Source organism: Saccopteryx bilineata, chromosome 7 (assembly GCF_036850765.1).
Source record: "Saccopteryx bilineata isolate mSacBil1 chromosome 7, mSacBil1_pri_phased_curated, whole genome shotgun sequence".
NCBI lineage: Eukaryota > Metazoa > Chordata > Mammalia > Chiroptera > Emballonuridae > Saccopteryx > Saccopteryx bilineata.
The window spans coordinates 38,594,560-38,615,482 of record NC_089496.1 but is presented as its reverse complement, the minus strand read 5'-3'; the positions used below and the strand labels follow the sequence as shown (position 1 = coordinate 38,615,482).

Here is a 20,923-nt window from a genome sequence, read left to right as displayed (position 1 = left end):
TCAGGACTCCTCCGACTCGGAAGCCAAGGAGAAGCCAGAGCGGTGGAAAACATCCTGGCTTTGAACAGGCCAGCTCTAAATTAAAGAACTGCGTGAGATAAGGAGCCTGCGGAATATTGGTTGGCCGCGGGGTGAGGAGAGGCACAAAAAAGCACAGCAGGTAAGAACTGGGGGGAGTTGCCAAGAAGGAACTGTCCCAGGTGGCGCAGCGAGAGGGATCTCCGAATGAAGGCCTGTCTCCATGAGTCTTCCAGACCTGCCCAAGCCTGTCTCCTTCCATCAGTTTCGAGAGGAGGGACGTCGTCGTCATCGCCTTCCCTATCGGTGCGACTCATCCTGTTATCAGCTTGGTTATAACTATTAACGTCCCCTGGCCCTTTGTTGATGCTGTCGCGTCAGATTCAGGGCTGTTAGGAAGCTGATTAGCAGTCTCGCCCCTCCGTGCGAGAAAAGCTGATGAGACACAGAGCCGAGAGGATGCGATGGCGCTCTATCCGGAGAGCTGCGTGGACGCCACCGTGCTGGACTTCGTCGCAGACCTGTCCCTCGCCTCCCCGGGCCATCCTCTCCTCCGCGACTTCGCGCCCAGGGTCCCCTTTGGGGACCGAGGCCTGGTGCTCCAAGAGGGAAGACCCCGGAGCCTGGCGCGCTTTGAGGAGGAGGATCCCGAAGAAGAGGAGGGCGAAGCGGACGAAGGGGAGGAGGAGGAGGAGGAGGAAGAGGAGCAGGGCAGAGGCGCCTGCCTGCTGGGCCGCCCCAAGAGGAAGAGGGTGATCACCTACGCCCAGCGCCAGGCCGCCAACGTCCGCGAGCGGAAGCGGATGTTCAACCTCAACGAGGCGTTCGACCGGCTGCGGAGGAAGGTGCCCACCTTCGCTTACGAGAAGAGGCTGTCCCGGATCGAGACCCTCCGCCTGGCCATCGTCTACATTTCCTTCATGACCGAACTCTTGGAGAGTTGCAAGAAAAAGGAAACGCGCTGAGCGGGTCTGGGACGGACGCGGCTGCCCCTCCACGCCTGGGCGCGTGCGGGCGTGGGGCGTTTCGGGACGCGGCAGTGGGTGCGGCTGGAAGGCCCGGAGGGACGGACGCCCCGAGACAGGACGTCTGGCCTTCCGGAGCTCGGTTCGGGGTTGTAAAATCCACCAAGCTCTCGCAGAATACAGATACACGGGATCGTTCCCCCTCGCGGGTCGAGCCGGGGCGGAGCGGCGCCGACCGAACCCGTGAGAGCGAGTGCGGCCGTCGAGGCGCGCGCCCGGAATCCACTCCTGCCGCCCGGGTGGGTGGGGAGCTAACCCTCTCCTCCAACGGCAGGTTTCGGGGGCTTCGACACAGTCCAGTCGCTCTTCCTTACCTGTTTTAAAAAATAGAAATTAAAAATAGACATTTTTTTAAGCCTTCAGAGTCTGCTGCGCCATTCCTGGCCGGCGCTGCGCTCCGGCCCGCGCCCCCGGGAGGTTCGGGAGCGCAGACCCGGCAGGGGCGCTGGGTGCGGGTCTCCGGAGAGGCCCCGGGGCTCGGCCTCCGGCCGGACAGGCAGGTTTGTAGAGGCGGACGGGTGGGAGATGCGTCACGACGCGGAGTAGAGGACTGGCGACCTCACACCATTCTCTCCTCCCCGCTCTTCCCTTTCCCTCTTTCTACGCGCAGAGCCAGCAAACCTGTTGGGGTCCCTCCAGGAGCCCGACGCTTGAACTCGGAGGTGAGGGTACTTAGGGGCCGGGCAGCTCCGGGCAGGAGCCGAAGGCGCTGCTGGGGTCCTCGGGCGGCCCACCCTGAGCAGGTTCTTCCCGTTTCCCGCCGGGAAGGCGGGGTCTTGCCAGCAGCAGCGTCACCTGAGCGCACACCTTTCAGATAGGGACGCTTGTTTTCGCTCTAGTCCCATCGAGGCACAGGCCAGGCAGGGGGTCAAAGGAGCGGATGCATTCCTCCGCTTTGTAAACGGGTGTGCGATGGAGACGAGGCTGAAGCCGGACCATGCCGAGAGCCCGCTTCCAGTTTGGACCCTCTGCCATTCTCCCAGTTCTTTCTGATGGGCGACCCGCTACACCTGACTGGGGGCGTTCAGACAGGAGTCGGTAAGCGAGGAAAGAAACAGGAGTGAAGAATGCCCACCTTGATGTAAACCCAGTTTTCTAACACTTTCTTTTGCCCCCCCTTACCCCCGCGCACAACACACAGACATACGTTATCCCTATCATACTGTTAGAAATATAATTCATTGTATTAAGAAATAATATATACTCATTCTAGAAAGTTGGGAAAACAAAGGTTTAAAAAAAAGGATACAATTTAAATCACATTAACACACAGCATTTTTACCTATTTCCTTCTAGTCTTTTTTTTTTTTTTCTATACAGATCTAAATGCAATACGTTTTAACAAGTCTGGGACACTTGACTACTGTTCTTTTTCCACTCAGCTTTATGGAATGACCACTTTTCCGCTGACTTGAAATATAATCCGAACATAATTTTGATTGCTGTATTTTACTGCCATATTGATGTTTCACAACTTAACTCCATCCCTTGACAAGGACGTAACTAAGATAGTTTCTTTAAAAAATAAAAATAAATAATGATGCAAAGACCATTTTATATATATAAATCTCTGCCTATGATAATTTCCTAATATGAAACAGAAGTGAAATTTCTGGGTCAGATGGACATGTAGGTATGTGGCTACATATGGCCACATTGCCTCCCAGGAAGTTTCCAGCAGTTCAGTCCCTCTGCCCAGCATGGCAGGCATGTGCCTCTCACGTGCCTTCTTTTGAAACTCTCCTTAATTCGCCCATCTATAGGACCTGGATTAGTTCTGAAATGACCACCGTCCCCATGATGATTTCTTATTTTGACTGTTATCTTTTCACCAGGATTTTTCCTGACTTGACTACGAGAACATCTGGATAAAAGGTAAAAGAAAAAAAAAGAAAGAATGTAACCAGCTAAGACCAAACAACAAAACCAGGCAGTGCCTTCTTTGTCATGGTCCAACGCTTTTATTAAATAAACTGAAATTTGGACAGTGGCCGCTATATCAGTTTTTATAAAGTAAAATTGCTCATTTTATTTTCTATTTCTAGACAACGTTTTGGCTACTAAGACTAGCGTATCTGTATTTTTTAAAGATAAATTTTAATTACTCGTTTCAATATGTCAAAGGGAAATAATTATATCTCATCATCAAATAGTATTATGCTTTCCAACTTACAGAGTGCTAGTTGCTCCATCTATCCCTCAGGTTTATCCAGTTATTCATTAATTCAATTAAAAAATGTGTTGACATTTTATATACACTGTGAATGGGTTCAAAATTAAAAGAGATCACAGACGTGCCCTTTCTTCTCCTACCTAAAGTCCTGAAACCGAAACATCATTCTTTAAAAACCTGCAAGTTTTAAATAATTAAAAAGATTGGTTCAACTCTAGGAGTTGTTAATATGTTGTTGAAAGAACCAATTTCGAAAATCAAGGAAAAAAAACACACAACACCGTGTAGAGGATCTCAAAAACATTTTGTTCTGAAGGGTAAATACTTCAGAATTATCCTTCATTTTCTCCCTCGTATTCTGAACCATTCTGTTATATTCTTAGTAAACACATAATATCCTACAGTGAAAACCTCCTCTTCAGTATAGTAAATAATACCTGGAAAACCTCCAAATAAAAAGCTATTTCCCTATTATTGGTAGAATTATGTCTACAGTTCTTAAAACTGTTATAGCTTATAAATGTTTTATTCTCTGTAAGTTTTTTATATGTTTGGAAGCTAAAATATAAAGTCTCTTAAGGAATGTTTAAAAATTGTATTAATAGAATAATTTAAAGCAAAATAAAAATCAGAAACACAGAAATTGATATATATTTTTTCTTACACCAAATTATCCCTAGAAATAAGACAAAATTATCTGTATTTTGAACATGAACCTACCACCTCTCCATATCTTGATACTCAACTTTTCTAAGCAGTGTGATAGTCTTAATTTTCCCATGATAGATCCAATAATTCGGTGTACTTTTTAATACAGTGTTTCAGTATAGAACATGTTAAAATTGTTTTCTTCATTATCTTCTAAATCAACATTGATAGAAATATCAGTAGACACTGGTTTCTCAATACCTTCTACCAGTTTTGTTTTGTTTTTTTAAAAACCTAATGGTGTCGATTTCTTCTGGAAAATTGTGATAATTAGTTTTTGAAATCTTAAAGTTATTTAGACACTTGGAATGCACCATTTTTGATGTTGCTTGGAGTTGGTTTATTTATACACTCTTTGCTGACTGAAAGCTGCCTTTTGGTCTCAAACTAAGTTCCCCATAACTATCACATTACTATTAGTATTCAGACATGTAAACCAAAAAAAAAAAAAAAAAGATCTAAATGAAATCATATTTGAAAGACATAATCAGGCTTTCCAAGGAAAGTACAAATAATCAGAAGCCTTTGCCATCAACAGGCAGTCATTCCAGCTGATCATCTTTTACAGTCGCCCAATGTGACAAAATCACGCTGAAAATTGAACCAAATATTATGCTAGTATGAATAATTCCTGCAAGAACATACAATTAAGGCCCTCAGATTGGTGTTTATTATTGCATTTGTCAGCATTTCCATTATAAAAACACTATTGTGGAAGATTTATAACATGGCTATAAAAATTCTGAGTTGAAACTCAGAAGGCACAGTTCAGCCTAATTTTATTTTTTGAAATGACAACTCGTCAAAAAACAAAGTTTCAAAGGTAATTAAGGCACCGAAAATGTATTTTACAAGTGGGGGTTCCAAAATGTATCTGCAACTTTAAAAGCCAAGAGATTCTATTTAATACAAAATATAGATTAATTTCCCTCAAAAGTAGCTGGTAGATCAATAGTGAATTTTAAGCACAACATCGACTTTTTAGAGGGTGATAGTTCATTAAATTATATTTAAATGTGTTAGAAAAATGTTGAAGATTTGACGTAGATCTGTTTCTTGGCCCAAGTTCATTTCAAGGTTCCTGAAGTTTGCCAACATTTTGGGTGAAGTTAGGCCCAGTTTCTGGTCAGTGCCCTCTCTTCCTGTGAATGCTGGACTATAAAAGGTTACAAAACAACAGTCAGCAGTTCTGACCATTTTGTTTTGACTTTGGGGTTTCTTTGAATCCAAGGCTCAAAACCAAACCTGGCGGAGGAGGAGAAGGGAAGGAAAGAGGCAATGCGAACTGACAGGAATAAAATACCAGAAAGATGGAAAAACTTCTTCAAGTCTCTAGAAACCAAAACTTATAAATTACCACAACTTTCTCTGTGACACCAAGTTTTTAGCTCCTTGCTTAAAATACATTCTGTAAAGAAGTATAAGAAATAAAAAAAAATGCAAAGGGCAGTATGAATGTGTTTTAAAAACACTCTTTATGGCTAATATTTGGTAGAATTTTACCCTTAATTATGTACAAGGCAAATAACCTTTAATATTTAGTGATATCAAGATATCGATGCATGTGATAGAAAGTTCAATAATAAAATATCTGTGGCTACTCAGTTCTTTGTTGTTTACAAAGCATCATTCACATACTTCCTCTCATTTGATCCTCTGGGCTGGATTTCAAGAGGATCTAGAGTCTCAATTAAATTGAGTAATCTATATACCATCTTAAAAATTCCTTTACTCGTTGAAATCAGCATGATACTGAGATTCCTAAAAAGGACTGATGTTCACAGACAAGCAGCACATGACTTTGAAAGATATTGCCTTCAAAGATCAAAAGCACCTTAACATACTCTGTGGATGATAAATTATACAAAAGTCTGGTATAGTTTGGCTCCCTCAAAGGCCAAATTTTACAACCTTCTTTTTAGGGCTCTATGAAGGAGATTTCCACCTGCAGCCAGCAAATGTAGATGACCTCAAAGCAGCTGTTAAAGACAGCTTTTTATGCTATCCAGTCTTCAAAACGGAGAGACATATCTATGAGATATGGAAACAGATCAAACAGTTAGTGAATAATAAAACACAACAACATCATATAAATGTGTTTGAATGAATGAATGAATGCATGAATGAATGAGTACACAATTACTTTACTGCAGATATTTTTGTGACTTCTTCAAAGCTTAATGAAATCACAAGCTGGTGATTTCTGGTGATTACTAATTTCTGGTGAAATTAGTCCTATAATTTAGTAAAATGTTGACTAATTTAATTCCATAATTTAGTGAAATGCTGGAGAAACTAGAAATGGGCTCAAGGGAACAAGCAAGTAATTGGATTATTATATAGTTCTGGGTGAAGTAATAATGTCTTTAATACTTAGTAATACTATCTAAGAATCATATATGTATACTATGTTGCTTACTTACATGCAAGCATATGTTCTAAATGCTGTGTTTAGTTCTTTACACAACTATTAGGGTTCTCATAATGACTTTAGGATATATTATATCTTCATATTATTGCCCTCATAATGAGAAGAACACTATGGAATAGAGAAGTTAAATAACTTCCCAAGCTTGATCAGCTAATAAATACTGAAGCTAAGATTTATACCAAGTGAAGAATTTCAGAGACTAAATTCTTTGGGACAAATGTTATTTGTAGATAATTATATGATTATTATATTTAAGCAGATATGATATGAAAATGAGTATTCTTTGTATTTACTGAGGATCTCAGAAATGTAGGCTTGGGCTTTTCTTATATGAAAGGGATACAGTCTTTGCAAAAATACTGGGAAGAGGGATTACTGATGGGAAGTTTTTAAAGAGACCTTGAGATAATCTTCTATGGGTATTTTGAGGCCATAGCTTCTTTTGATGAACACATGTTTACAAACATGAGCTTTGGAATCTGACAGAAGTGGGTTTGATTCACAAGCACACCAGAGAATGCTATGGAAGCTGGTACAACTTACTTAATCTTGTTTATTCTCAGTTTCTCCATTTTTAAAATAAGGATAATAATGCTTATCTGAAAAAGGGCTGTTATGGAGATTGCCTGAAATATGCATGCAGAGTAAATGGTGTATAGTGAGCACTCAGTAAATGGTAACGACCATTAGAATACCCATCAGCATCATTATCATTATTGTTATATCCCTTGCAATTCTATGGCAATGAAGACTGTATGAGCAAGGCATCACCTTCACCACCGATGGTAATAGGTCGAAGCATAAAATACTATATGAAGGCCAGGACTTATTATATACAGTGCTTTTAAATAAACTGAAAAAAACAAAATAGATTTTTTTTTATCCCCCAATATGTTTTATGCCTGGAATATCTGACTGCCATCATTGGGTTCTTGTATACACATCTTTCTCAGTGAAACAATACACTCACAGCTGATGAACACAGAGATCAGTCCTCCCTCATTTAATCTGCTACTTTAATTGCACATATATTAAAAACAAATGGTAGCTATGTGACTATAAACCTGAAAAGCAAGTGATCTGAATTCATTCAGAGGAGTTCTATTCTGTCAGCAGCCAAGACATTATATTTAAGTATATATTTCCAAATTAGTATTCATTTATTCAAATAAGATAATTCTTGGTAATATAATTCTGTATCTTTATTGCAATGGTGGTTGCACTAATCTACGTATGTAATAGGATGGCAGAGAACTGTCTTTTTACACCAATGTCAATTTCCAGGTTTTGATGTTGTAATATGTAAGAAGTGACTATAGGAGGACATTTGAGTATAAGGAACACAGAACTTCTCTATACCATCTTTACAATGTCCTGTAATCTATAATTATTTCAAAATAAAAAGTGAAAAAAATGCGATAATTAATGACATTCCTTTGAACCCATAAAGCATCTTACAAATGCCAATTATCACTAATTTTAGGAAACATTTACATAGACTTGATTCATGTCATGTTCTAAATTTTTTCTCAAGTGCTTGATGAACAGGAAACCAAGTTTTGTGCATCGTATTATGTGGATCCTGAATAAAATTCAGAATTCAACCCGTAAAGGACACATCCAAGCACCGAGTATCTGATCCTAGGTCCTTTGTTTCATGCAGACATTCTTTTTTATTAAATTTGTTGGAGTGACATGGGTTAATAAGATTATCTATGTTTCAAGTGTACAATTCTATGATACATCGTCTGTATATTGCATTGTGTGCCCACCACCCAAAGTCATGTCTTCCCCCATCACCATATATTTGACCCCCACTTACTCTTGACTACTCCCCTTCTCCCTTCTCTCTGGTAACCACTGTACTGTTTGTCTGTGTCTATGAGTTTTTGCTTCTATGTTTGTTCATTTATTGCTTTGTTTCAGATCCCACATATGAGTTAAATCATATGGTTCTTAACTTTTCTCTCTGACTCATTTCACTTAGCATAGTATTCTCAAGATCCATCCATCCATGCTGACATTCTTGGTGAAGTGCACTCTCAATATGGATTTGTAGTGTTGGGGAAGTTTCACATCTTGTTCTCCTAATTACTAAATTATATAACTCACTCAAACCATCTGGGCTTCAGTACCTACCCTGATCTATAAGATGGAATAAACATAGCATTATATACAATATCAGAAGAGATCCTACAAAGTGCTTAGTACAGTGCCTCACACAAAGCAAATGCTTAGCCAATGTTGTTGTTGTAGCATATGCTAGTTTAATGTTGAACTTTTATATAGAGCAAAATGACAATTCGGCCTTTTAGAAGGGCTCATGAAAACACACACAAAAGCAGTTTTCTTACAGCCTGTCCTGCTTCTCCTAAACAGAATCTTAAATAGCATGGCATATATGCCCAATTTAAAGTGCTGTCCTAAATATATATTTTTGTTTAATTTTGCTTTTAAAACATAGTATTTGAAGTTAAGACTTCTGATCTATGACAAATGTAATCACAATCTTGGGTTGACCAGGAAGATCACTATAAATCCAGCATTCCTAACGTCATCTCTAAAACTTACATATAAAGTTCTTTACATGAAAAAGTGATACCTCACTTGGTAAGTCCTCTGGGAATTTGTATTTGAGCTAATTCATCTTCAAAGCTGAGGTGTTGGTGATAGTTAAGTGACAAGTAGGATTGCCTCAGTTACTAAGCATTAATTAGAACAATGATTTTCCAGCCTTTTTCATCTCATGGCACACATAAATGAAATACTAAAATTCTGTGGCACACCAAAAACTGTATTTGTTGCTGATCTGACAAAAAATAGGTATAATTTTGATTGTTTCACACACACATAAAAATCACAATTACCTACCCTTTTTGCTCCAATGTGACTTTTTTAAAAAAAACAGGTGCCTATACTTGTACACAAGAAATTCTTACACTAACCAATCAGACAGAACCTTATTACGCAACGTGAACAATAAGATGCCACTCTTATACAATATATATTACCTATATATTTATGGTTCAAGACAGGGCATTCATACCAGACCAATGCTATTATTGTGTTGGCTGTTGTCATTTTTATTATTTGACAATCTAAGGTATTACATGTTTTGAAAATTATTGCAGCACACTGGCTAGAAACTAATCTTGGCTAACATGAAATCTAAAATCCCACTCAGTGCAGTTAACTGAGAGTGGAGTAGCAGGGACATGCTTTGTTTTAGGTTCCCGGGGGACATAGGGGTCCCTGTGCATCCAAGAAGGTTAAGTGGCTACCACTTGCCTCCAACAGAACAGAATACTGGAGTAAAAGAGAACAGGTGCGCTGTTGGAGCAGCAGAGAGAGACGCTGGACCCCAAAGTGCATCTGAACACCTCTTGGCACCTGGCCTTATCCTATTTTATACACAGATTTTTCTTTTTTCATTCTAACACTAGTGGGTTTCTACAAAATCTCTGAAAAGTGGTGTATTCTCTGGCCTAGATTTATTTGCAATTTAAATTTCAGTTTTTTGAAAAGATCAAGTTGACCTTAAATTATAATCGTTCAACATTGAAAAAATGGATAACTTTTTTCATATTTACTATATCTTATGATAATTTTTACTCCTTGCATAGAAAGTTAAAGTTATTAAATCCCTTGTTCCTTTCAAATGCTTTGATTCAACTTCAAGTGGCTTATTTGAGGGTAAAGGACCTTCTGAAATTTATTAAAATTTTTTCTGACTTGAGAAACATACCCAATTTCAAACATTCTTACCACGGGTTTATATTTTTGAACAAAAATGTGGTGGCTCTAGTTAACAAGCTCTTGACAAGTCGTGGGTTTTTTTCATTGCAGGTCTTACCGAACATGCCACACTCATTTCTTTCATCACTAGTCATTTGCCTAATTTCACCAAAGCCTACTATAATTTGAGCAGATGAGCTCAGTTAAAAAAATGCATATAGTATACCACTTTGTTTAAAGATGACACAATCCTAAGTTAAATTTCATACCCTTATGAGTATACTAGCTTTCATCAAATTCAATCAACTGCTTCTAAAATTAATTTGAAGCAGGCTGAAAAGTGCCCAGAACTCAAAGCATTACACAATAATACAACAAAAATTATACCCCAAATTATACCCACATGAGAATTAGGACAGTAGTCCCCAACCTTTTTTGGGCCACGGACTGGTTTAATGTCAGAAAATATTTTCACGGACTGGCCTTTAGGGTGGGATGGATAAATGTATCATGTGACCGAGACAAGCATCAAGAGTGAGTCTTAGATGGATGTAACAGGGAATCTGGTCATTTTTTACAAATAAAACATCATTCAGACTTAAATAAATATAAATAAAATGAAAATAATGTAAGTTATTTATTCTTTCTCTGCGGACTGGTACCAAATGGCCCACGGACCGGTACCGGTCCACGGCCCAGGGGTTGGGGACCACTAAATTAGGACATACCTCAATCCATATTTCAGGGTCCTCATCCTGGATACTTCTGCTTCTACTTCTATAGTTATAACCCCTCCCTCTGTTGTATGATTCCCATACATGCAAACATTCATACATGTAAAAATATTTCAATCAGAATACCTTCACATGTATTTTTTAGTATGGACAGTACATATGTAAATATTTTTACTCATAGCTCAAATCTTAAAAATGTTTTTATATTTCTTCCTTTTCCTCCATACTTTGATAGTTTCACTTTTTTTTTTTTTACTAAGAAACATCTTTTTCCTGAACACTTTCTATGTCATAACATTAATGACTGTTGAACATTCCCATTGTTTGTCACCAAAATTTAAGTGAGTACCAGTGCTTTTACACACATTAAAAACAAGCTTGTGGACAACAGTGGGGGGACTGCAGGAGGGAAAGTGGGGTGGGGGGCTGGGGGGAGGGGTGGGATGGAGACTCGACTTAGGGTGGTGAACACACAATGCAATATACAGACGGCATGTTGCACAGTGGTACGCCAGAAGCCTGTAGAATTTTGTTAAACAACATCACCCTAATAAATTCAATAGAAAATTTAAAAACAGGAAAAAAAAAAAGAAAACAAGCCCCCAAATGACTCCAGTTCTTGATTTAGCATTAGCCCCACAGAGCTCTATCAGGCCTGCATATAATCGCTAAGACCAGCAGCCAGTCGCCATACAAGAGAAAGTGTCTGGAAATGCCATTCAGGAAACCCACAGAACACTCATTGATTAGATGAGGGTCACTGACTCAATGAGAAAAACAGAATTCTCCCTCCGAGCAGATCTACTTCCTCTCTCAGAGAATCAAGAGGATCTGAAGTTGAGGTAATTTACCATATCAAGAAAGAAGTTAGAAAGGATTCAAGAATGCTCTCTGAACCTTGGCTCCAGTTGGGAAGATCTAAGCCGTATTTTACAACATTAAGGCCGTGTTGTGGGTTTTCACAACTCACTTGCAGAAATGTCACTGGTAGGAATTTAGCCTAAAAAAAAAAAATCATCACTTATGTACAAAGATTAGACTACAAAATATGTATCTCGTTTTTATTTATAATATCAAAATGCAGAATATAGCATAGATGTCTACAAATGTAAGGACTTATTTTAAATTGTTGCAGGTGTAGAAAGGGTCATGTACAACATATTGTGCTCTGGAAAGATTATTTCAGTAAATGATACATAAAAAGTATTTTATAAACAACACATAAGGCATGATTTCATTCCTGTTTCATTGGGGACTGTGTGTAAAAACATGGTATGTATCATATGTATGCATATCTTTATATTTATAAATACAAATTTCATTTTATATATGCTACATGAGAACTAGTCATTTTTTATACTTGTTTATATTCTTCTGGTTTTCTACCATTCCCTTTTTGTCAGAAAAAATAATACAATTATTTTAAAGCAAGTAGGGCTACATCAACATGAAAAGCTTGACTGCACAGAAAAAGAAGCCACCAACAAAATGAAAAAGCAACCTATAGATGGGAGAAAATACTTGCAAACCGTCTGACGAGGGGTTAATCACCAAACTATATATGGAACTTCTATAACTCAATAGCAAAAATGCAAATAATCTCATTAAAAATGGGCAAAGGATCTGAATAGACATTTTTTTTTTCCCAAAGAAAACATACAAATGGCCAATAGGTACATAAAAAAACGCTCAACATCACTGGTCATAAGTGAAATGCAAATCAAAACCACAATGAGATATCACCTCACACATGTTAGAATGGCTGTCATCAAAAAGACAGGAAGTAAGCGCTAGTGAGGGTGTGGAGAAGGGGAACCCAGGTCCACTTCTGCATGGAAATGAATTCCTGAAGGAAAGACAGAATCTGGAAGAGATATCGGCACCTCACCACGCTCATTGCAGCAATATCCACAAGAGTCTAGGAATGGAGGCATGCACAAGGAAAGCATGGAATATACATACAATGAACTATTAAGCTATAAAAAGAAGGAAATCTTGACTCTTGTGACAAGATGAATGGACTGTGAGGGGATTATGCCAAGGGCAATAAGACAGAGAAAGACAAATCCTGCATGTTCTCATGTATATGTGGAATCTAAAAATGCCCAGTTTCTAGAAATAGAGTAGAATACCGGTTGCCAGGAATGATGGGTGGTGGGTATGGGGAGATACTGGTCCAAGGGCACAAACTTCCGGTTAACGGATGAGGAAGTTCTGAGGGTTTCATGTAGAGCATGGTGTGAGACTCTGGTTAACAATGCTGTATTTCACAAAGTTGTTAAAAGAATAGATCTTAAATGTTATCAGCACAAAAGAAATAAAAATAAAATTATTTTAAATTAAAAATAGCAGTACATATTGTGAGTTTTACTCTTAGTTGTGTGGCAGGATGCTGTTGCTCAGGTGAGAACTCTTATATTAACTCTAAAACATTTAAGGTAGGTCATTAACAGGCTTATAAATATTATTCTGTAATTTCTTTGCATACTGCAAGCAGACCATACCAGCATATTAGAGGCCCACCCTGTAATTCCTTCCAATTATTGCCCTTCTCTCCCTGCAAGAATATCTAGTGACCTGATTTCTAACAGTCTCAATTAGCTTCAGAGTTTTTGTATTGTTTCGTATGAATGAAATAATTGGGTTTTGGTAAAATACTGATTTTCATTTAAAAATTTATCTTCAGTCAAATAAGTACAATGTGTCTGTAAAGTCATAGTGCACTTTTGACAGGTCACAGAAAAGCAACAAAAGACGATAGAAATGTGAAATCTGCACCAAATAAAAGGAGAACTCTCCCAGTTTCATACCTATTCAGTGCAGTTCGATGTGGGCTCACGCACAGATTTTTAGGGCTCCTTAGGTAGCTATCCTGTATAGCCTCTACAGACTCGTCACTGACTGATGGCCTACCAGAACGGGGTTTCTCCACCAAACTGCCGGTTTCCTTCAACTGCTTATCCCACCGAGTAATGTTATTCCTATGTGGTGGCACTTCATATTGTTATAAATTGGTTTATAACCAATATTGGTTATAAACGCACCAATATTCACATTGCACTTTGGTCACGGATTCAAATTTAGAGAGCCACAGAACACACTGAACTTTCCTCTGTACCGTCCACATCTCGACTGGCATGGCCGTGGGCTGCTCTGCTGTATACATGGTGTTACATCATCATCTGCGCATGCGCACATGCTGCCACATCATCCTCCAGAAACTGGGAGGGTTTTCCTTTTATTTGGTGCAGATTTCACATTTCTATCATCTTTTGTTGCTTTCCTGTGACCAGTCAAAAGTGCAGCATGACTTTACGGACACACTGTATTGTGACAGTCCCCCAAAAAGAGAAGTTGAAATTACTTACAATGATAAGGATTAAAGTTACCAATAAATACACAGTTAAAAATTACAAGAAAAATTACTTAGCAGATATGTACTTTAAATTCAGTGACACTGAAATGGAAATTTTAACAATGTGAGCCATTCCTTCTTAAACACAGCTGAGTTCGCCTGTAACTTCCACAAGCACACATACACACACACCCTAATAAAAATCGGCACGCTAAACTAGACTCATGCTAAGACATTTATTGACTGGTCGGGGATACACTTTAAATTTCTAATGAAATTCGTGGTTTTTAAACAATTAGTACTACAGTTTCGCTTCCTAGTTAGCCCACTGGGAATTACAATGTGTGTAATGTGCTTGTGTGCATGTATGATATGTACATGTACCTGTGTGTGTGTGAGAGAGAGAAGGTATGTGGAGACTGTGGAGCATTTAAAATTTACTTTATTTTTTAAAAAGATACATTAGAACCTGATAAAGGTACTCACAAAAAGCTTTACATATTCGTATGTATGTAAGTCATATGCATAATTGTCTTCACTTAGTTTTCATATTCATGGCTTGAAAACTGCCATATACCAAAAGAAAAAAAATTACATTCCTAATATAATTTCAAAATATTTAAAACCTGCACTGCTTTTAATAACTTTTATTGTTTTGAGCATGTGACATTTTATCCCCATTAGCAATAGCAGATGTCTAATGCATTAAAATAGGAAAATCCTGCACATGTGTTGAAATGGAGGACTTTACTGAAAGGAAAGCATGTGCTTTGATTTATATTAGTCAAAATTCAGATACTGTACTTACTGCTCTTTCAGGAAATGAAAAGGTGAGGAAACTGCTATATATCAGTAAACAAGAGCAAAAGTCTCCATAGAAACCGAAACAGTTTCTGTGGGAGCCACTTAAGCTAAATTAATACCTACAATATGTTCCTATTAGCCCCTAGGGAGCTAATTTGAACAAAACAAAACCCCTTCTTTTGATTCATGCATATTACATAGTATTTACAATTCTTCTTTGTTCACATTTAATCGTCAAAAATTAACCAGTCATCAAGTCTATAAAAATTTGAGTGAATTCTAAAAGGAATTGATCACATACACCAAACAAAAACAAATGTTTACTTACACTTCCCCAACTCCATTATCTTCACCACTAGTCAAAAGGAACATAAAGAACAAAATGAAAAATAATGACTGACGGCCCTGGCCGGTTGGCTCAGCGGTAGAGCGTTGGCCTAGTGTGCGGAGGACCTGGGTTCGATTCCTGGCCAGGGCACACAGGAGAAGCGCCCATTTGCTTCTCCACCCCTCCGCCGCACCTTCCTCTCTGTCTCTCTCTTCCCCTCCCACAGCCAAGGCTCCATTGGAGCAAAAAAATGGCCCGGGCGCTGGGGATGGCTCTGTGGCCTCTGCCTCAGGCGCTAGAGTGGCTCTGGTCGCAACATGGCGACGCCCAGGATGGGCAGAGCATCGCCCCCTGGAGGGCAGAGCGTCGCCCCATGGTGGGCGTGCCGGGTGGATCCCGGTCGGGTGCATGAGGGAGTCTGTCTGTCTCTCCCTGTTTCCAGCTTCAGAAAAATGAAAAAAAATAAAAATAATGACTGACAAATCCAATTTTGTTTGGTGGCTTTTTGTCTCAACGTTCACAGGCACCGTCTCTTCTGTATCTGTGGTTTCAATTTATACCGTCTTGCAAACAGCACATCTGTTACTACCGGGATGATTTTGACTTCATGCAATTTGTATTATGTTCTGTTACTCTCATTTTCTATATTATTATTATTGCTTTATATTCATAGTGTAAGAAATACTAAACTGGGCTGTTTTCTTAAATGCCTTAGAAATGCATGTTTATGTCTGTACGTGGGTGCACATAGGTATGTGCTTGTGAGAGACATGCACATATAGCTTCCTGCTGCCCTGATGTCTGATCACAAGGCTTCTACCATCCCAAGACCTCTGAATCGTTAGTATTTCCTTCATTAGGAGGAAACTCAGTATTACCTGTCATTAGAGTCTCTGATTCATAATTTCGTAACCATAGTGTATGCAATCTGCTCAAGTACCCTAGTGTATGGTGTTCATCTTATTTATGATGTCTGGAACAGCACAAAACGGAGGGGACTAGATGACCATTGGATAAGTCTACCCTGTTTGGCCAGGTCCGTCCCACTGCACTCAAACTTGACATCACTGCCCTCATGTACTGGACAAAATTACTTTCCGATTTTTCTCTTTTTGTTCACTTGTTTTGTGTGTGTGTGTGTGTGTGTGTGTGTGTGTGTGTGTGTTTAATTTAACATAATTAAATTGAGTGTGGACTTCTAAAAACAATATTTAACATTAAAAGAGAACAAACTGGTAAAGCTTTTTCTTTCATTTTAACAAAAAGAAAACACAACTTCTGGGTTGAAAACCAAGGCTGGTTCGGGTCCATATGGAAGGTTCAGTATAAGAAATAAATTGCTAAGTTTTAATATCACCTCCAAGGAAGCCCAAACAACATCAAAAGCAGCACCAAGGTGTTGCTGGATCCTGACATTGAGAGGACAGTGACAAACCCCAAGGAAACATGATTTCAAAGGAAAGGGCAGTACTCAGACTCAGTAAACTATGCAGCTGGAAACTGTTCATAGAGGATTACCAGAAATTTATTACCAAATGGATTGAGTGACAAAAGTGAATACAATTCTCAGATTCATAGCATTCAATTCAGAAATAGAGGTTCAACTGAAACAAAAGTCCAACCACTGGGAGAATTTCCAAGTCAGAAGATATGAGTTACAACCTTTTCTTCATCAGCTTCAAGTACAATGCCATTATCATAGCTCTGATCTGTGGACGTTCTTCAGAACAATTCACTCCTTCATAAATCTAAGGTTTCTCTTTCATACGCTGACTGATTGGCTACAATTTGGTTGTAGCAGCTTTTTACTGTTCCTATATCATTCCTAATTGACTTCCATTGTATTGTACCACGTTACATTTCTCATTGTCCAGTTGTCATTCATGTCACAAGGATAAGTGGCTATGCAGAACAAAAAATAAAATAATTGTATCTCCTGCTTCCCTCCTCTTGTCTTTCTTCTCCCCCTCCCACACACAGTCTTTCTCTCCTTTTATGCTGTCACTGTCTGCTGCATTCATCTGGACTATATTTTATATGCTTCATATAAAAGTTTCTCATTTCAAGACTTTTCCTTCTATAAAAATGCATGCAAATTGTGTTTTCCACAGAAATTATAAAGAAAACATGAATATTAGGTATTTTATTACAATTTAGTGAAGTTATCAGACATTGCAAGTGTCTCCTGTAAGAGAGGGGCTGATAAAATGATCAAGAAGGTGAACAATTTCCTGACAGCACTTTCCCAAGTCTAATGTTCATGGTTGTTTATACATGTAGCCCTAACTAAACCCGCACATACATGTCACCGTGAGGAGAAAGGGAAAAGTAGCCATAATGTAGGCTTGGTTTATGTCTAAATTGGACTAGATCAGATTGAGTTCTTTCATGCTTTGTTCGGCATCCAGTTCTTGTTCTAACTTTCATTATAAATATAACATAAATCTATCAAATATTTATTGGATGTTTACTATGGCCTTGACTCTTTTCTCAACACAATTTTCTAGTTTGGCTAATGTATCTTACTTACCAGATCTCACAGTAGAATACAAGACATACACTTAATGGTCTTGGGCTGATACAGGAGGAGACATGTGGGAGCATTAGAAATAGTAGCTACTGAGATGGAACAGACAAATATTGTTAATATAAGTTTGGCACTATTTTATACATAAATGTTCTTAACTTGAAGCTGTCTGGAAGAGGAGCACTGGCTGAATACCTAGTATGCAGATTACGACTAGCTCTAAAGGAGTAAATTCTAAGCCTGGAGTCAAGGTAAAGACCAGGAGGACAGTGTGATTCACTACTAGAAGAAGAGCCTGCTAGTTATCTAACAATATCCATTCTTCCCTTCTTGTTTTAGCAATAGAATCCGTGAAGGTTACACTAGACATGGCCATCCAGCTAATGGCTGCATTTCACAGTCTCACCTCTAGTTAGTTGTGGCTGCGACTAAAATCTAGTAATGGGATATGAGTAGCAGTCTCACAAAATTTCTATATGGGGCTCCTCAGAGAGGTCTTCTCCCCTTGCTTTTCTTCTTTCCCACTAGCTGAAATGACATCTGGAATGGCCATTTGGTCCATAACATGGAAGTCACATTTTGAAGGTGGTTGAGTAAGAAGTTAAACCGCCAACATCCAACATGGCTGAGCCATAGAACCAACCCTATAACACCTATCTGAATTTTTCCTAAGGTAAACTGCCTTGTTTAATCTACTGTATTTTTGGAACTCTTTATTATAGTGCCATATCCTACCTCGTATATCTTTTTCTCTTAGGTGCCTTGGGACAGTGCCTGGCACATAATAGGGTCTCATTAATCTTGTGGACCAGCAAAGGGCAGAATGACCTCAGACTACACAGAAGGTTTATAAGCCTAAAGCCAGAACACAAATAGGCAATGGCCAGGTTCAATTTGTTCTGAGCATGTTAGGCTGGAGTGAAGGACCAAGTGTTATGTACCTTTTTCTCAAGACAGCTTACAACACACCCCAAATTCCTGTTACCCTAGCCTCATCTCATAAGGTACCCCGAAGAGAAAATAACCTAATTATATATACAAAATGAAAAGGAACATGAAATGTGATAGAACGAAAACCAGCTAGATGCCTTTATGAAACACAACTCAAAGTTATTTTCATTTATGACAGTATAAGCAGTATAAAGTTGAATAAAATTTTACAAAAAAATGTAGTTAAAATATACCTTATCTAATTTGAAGTTTTTAAAATTATAATAAACTTAGCATAGTTTTGATTCATCTGTCTGCTGTGACCTTCTCTTTGACAATACAGATTTAGGCTAATCATACTAAATTGTGGAAGATATCTGTTCCTTATTATACTTTTTCCTCCAACCAGGGGTAACAAACTTTCAAGTTACACATAAGACTTCCACTGAAGATTTTGCCAGGCACAATGGTTTTCTCCAGAAAAGATCACTTCACTGGTAACCTAGATTACTGTATTTTACTGTCAGATTTTGGGGAAGAAAACCTCAAAATTACTTCTCAGTAACTTTCAGTATCTCTGCTAAGGAAAACAATATTTGCTGAGGATAGTCATTATTATGTGTATTATTCAAGAAACTAAAAAACCTATAACAGAATTAAACCACAGAATCAGAAATGAGCCTTTGAGAAATTACTTTTAATAAATTCCTTGTCACCATATCATAAATCTACCTTAAAAGACACGATTTTATTTTATTATTTATTTATTTATTTACAGGGACAGAGAGTCAGAGAGAGGGACAGATAGGGACAGACAGACAGGAATGGAGAAAGATGAGAAGCATCAATCATCAGTTTTTCATTGCGACACCTTAATTATTCATTGATTGCTTTCTCATATGTGCCTTGACCGCGGGCCTTCAGTAGACCGAGTAACCCCTTGCTGGAGCCAGTGACCTTGGGTCCAAGCTGGTGAGCTTTGCTCAAGCCAGATGAGCCTGCGCTCAAGCTGGTGACCTCGGGGTCTCGAACCTGGGTCCTTCTGCATCCCAGTCCAACACTCTATCCACTGCACCACCTCCTGGTCAGGCTACATGATTTTATTTTTTAAATAGTAGCCCTATGAAATTTGTAATGTATTTAATATACAGTTGTGCTCAGGGATACTGTCCTTTATACTACTTAGTTGCTTCCTTCTCTACTAAAATTCAATAAAAGAAAGAAAAAAGCTCCTTCCAGATCACAATACCAGAAATAGCTGGACTTCTCATGGTCTCTCTCTCTCTCCCCCTCTCACCCCCCTCCCAGGTGTGTATATGTGTGTGTGTTTCCTTACAGACCCTACGGATCTTACAATTGTAGTATCTCTTACAATTATAGTATCTGTTCAAGTTGCACACTAGATTCTGTTAGAGCCAAGTGTCTGATGCACCATTTTAAAATACATAAGATAGAAAGGCAACTAGCTTGCTAGAATCCCAGACCTACAAGCTATAAATATTCCAAAAATACATAGGACATTAAAGGTACATTCTGCTGCTAACTTAGCTAAGTTTTACTTTATAGCTTCATTTCCCTTTTGATTCATTTATCTTACTTTGTTCATTTTTATTAAGTGTATTAGTGTTAACAAAATTATACACATTTCAAGTGCATGACTCTACAACACATCGTCTGTGTATTGTATTATATGTTCACCACTCCAAGTCAAGTCTCTGCTCATCACCATCTATCCTCCCAAACGCTCCTCCACCCCCTCCTCTCAGGCTCCCCCACACTCACCACCCTGTTGCCCATGGCCACGAGGTTTTTCATCCTTCTGCTCAATCCCTCCACGTCCTCCAGACAGTTCCCCACCCCCACTGCCCACAGCTGTCAGCCTGCTCTGAGTCTGTCACAGTTTTGCTTGTTAGTTCATTTTGTTCATTAGATTCCACGAGGGAAATGTTTTCTTCCTCCTTTCTTTTTATATCCTCTACCTGAATTCTTTTTCTATAATTAAATGTGTATGGACAAATATAGGAGTATTCTTAATGTCCTTAAACACTTTTAGTTTAGTTTGCAGTTACTCGTGTTGTCATTTTTATAACTGATAACATATGCATCCTTGTGTTTCCTTGTATCACTGCTCGGCACACTTCTCATCTTTCTCAGT

The 20,923-nt window shown here is 38.8% G+C and overlaps 1 protein-coding gene across 1 annotated transcript; it reads left to right on the top strand.

Annotated features, from left to right (window-relative positions):
- The first annotated feature begins 482 nt into the window (after positions 1 to 482).
- Positions 483 to 1,589, top strand: FERD3L (Fer3 like bHLH transcription factor). Its single transcript, XM_066240371.1, has 3 exons — positions 483 to 976; positions 1,075 to 1,317; positions 1,400 to 1,589. Exons 1-3 carry the CDS (start codon positions 483 to 485, stop codon positions 1,587 to 1,589), a joined length of 927 nt encoding a protein of 308 aa, XP_066096468.1.
- Positions 1,590 to 20,923: the final 19,334 nt, after the last annotated feature.

Coding starts and splice junctions, on each gene's coding strand:
- FERD3L (XM_066240371.1), top strand. CDS start 483: ATGGCGCTCTATCCGGAGAGCTGCGTGGACGCCACCGTGCTGGACTTC. Junction 977..1,074: donor AGTTGCAAGAAAAAGGAAAC/GCGCTGAGCGGG, acceptor TGCGGCTGGAAG/GCCCGGAGGGACGGACGCCC. Junction 1,318..1,399: donor ACCCTCTCCTCCAACGGCAG/GTTTCGGGGGCT, acceptor CATTTTTTTAAG/CCTTCAGAGTCTGCTGCGCC.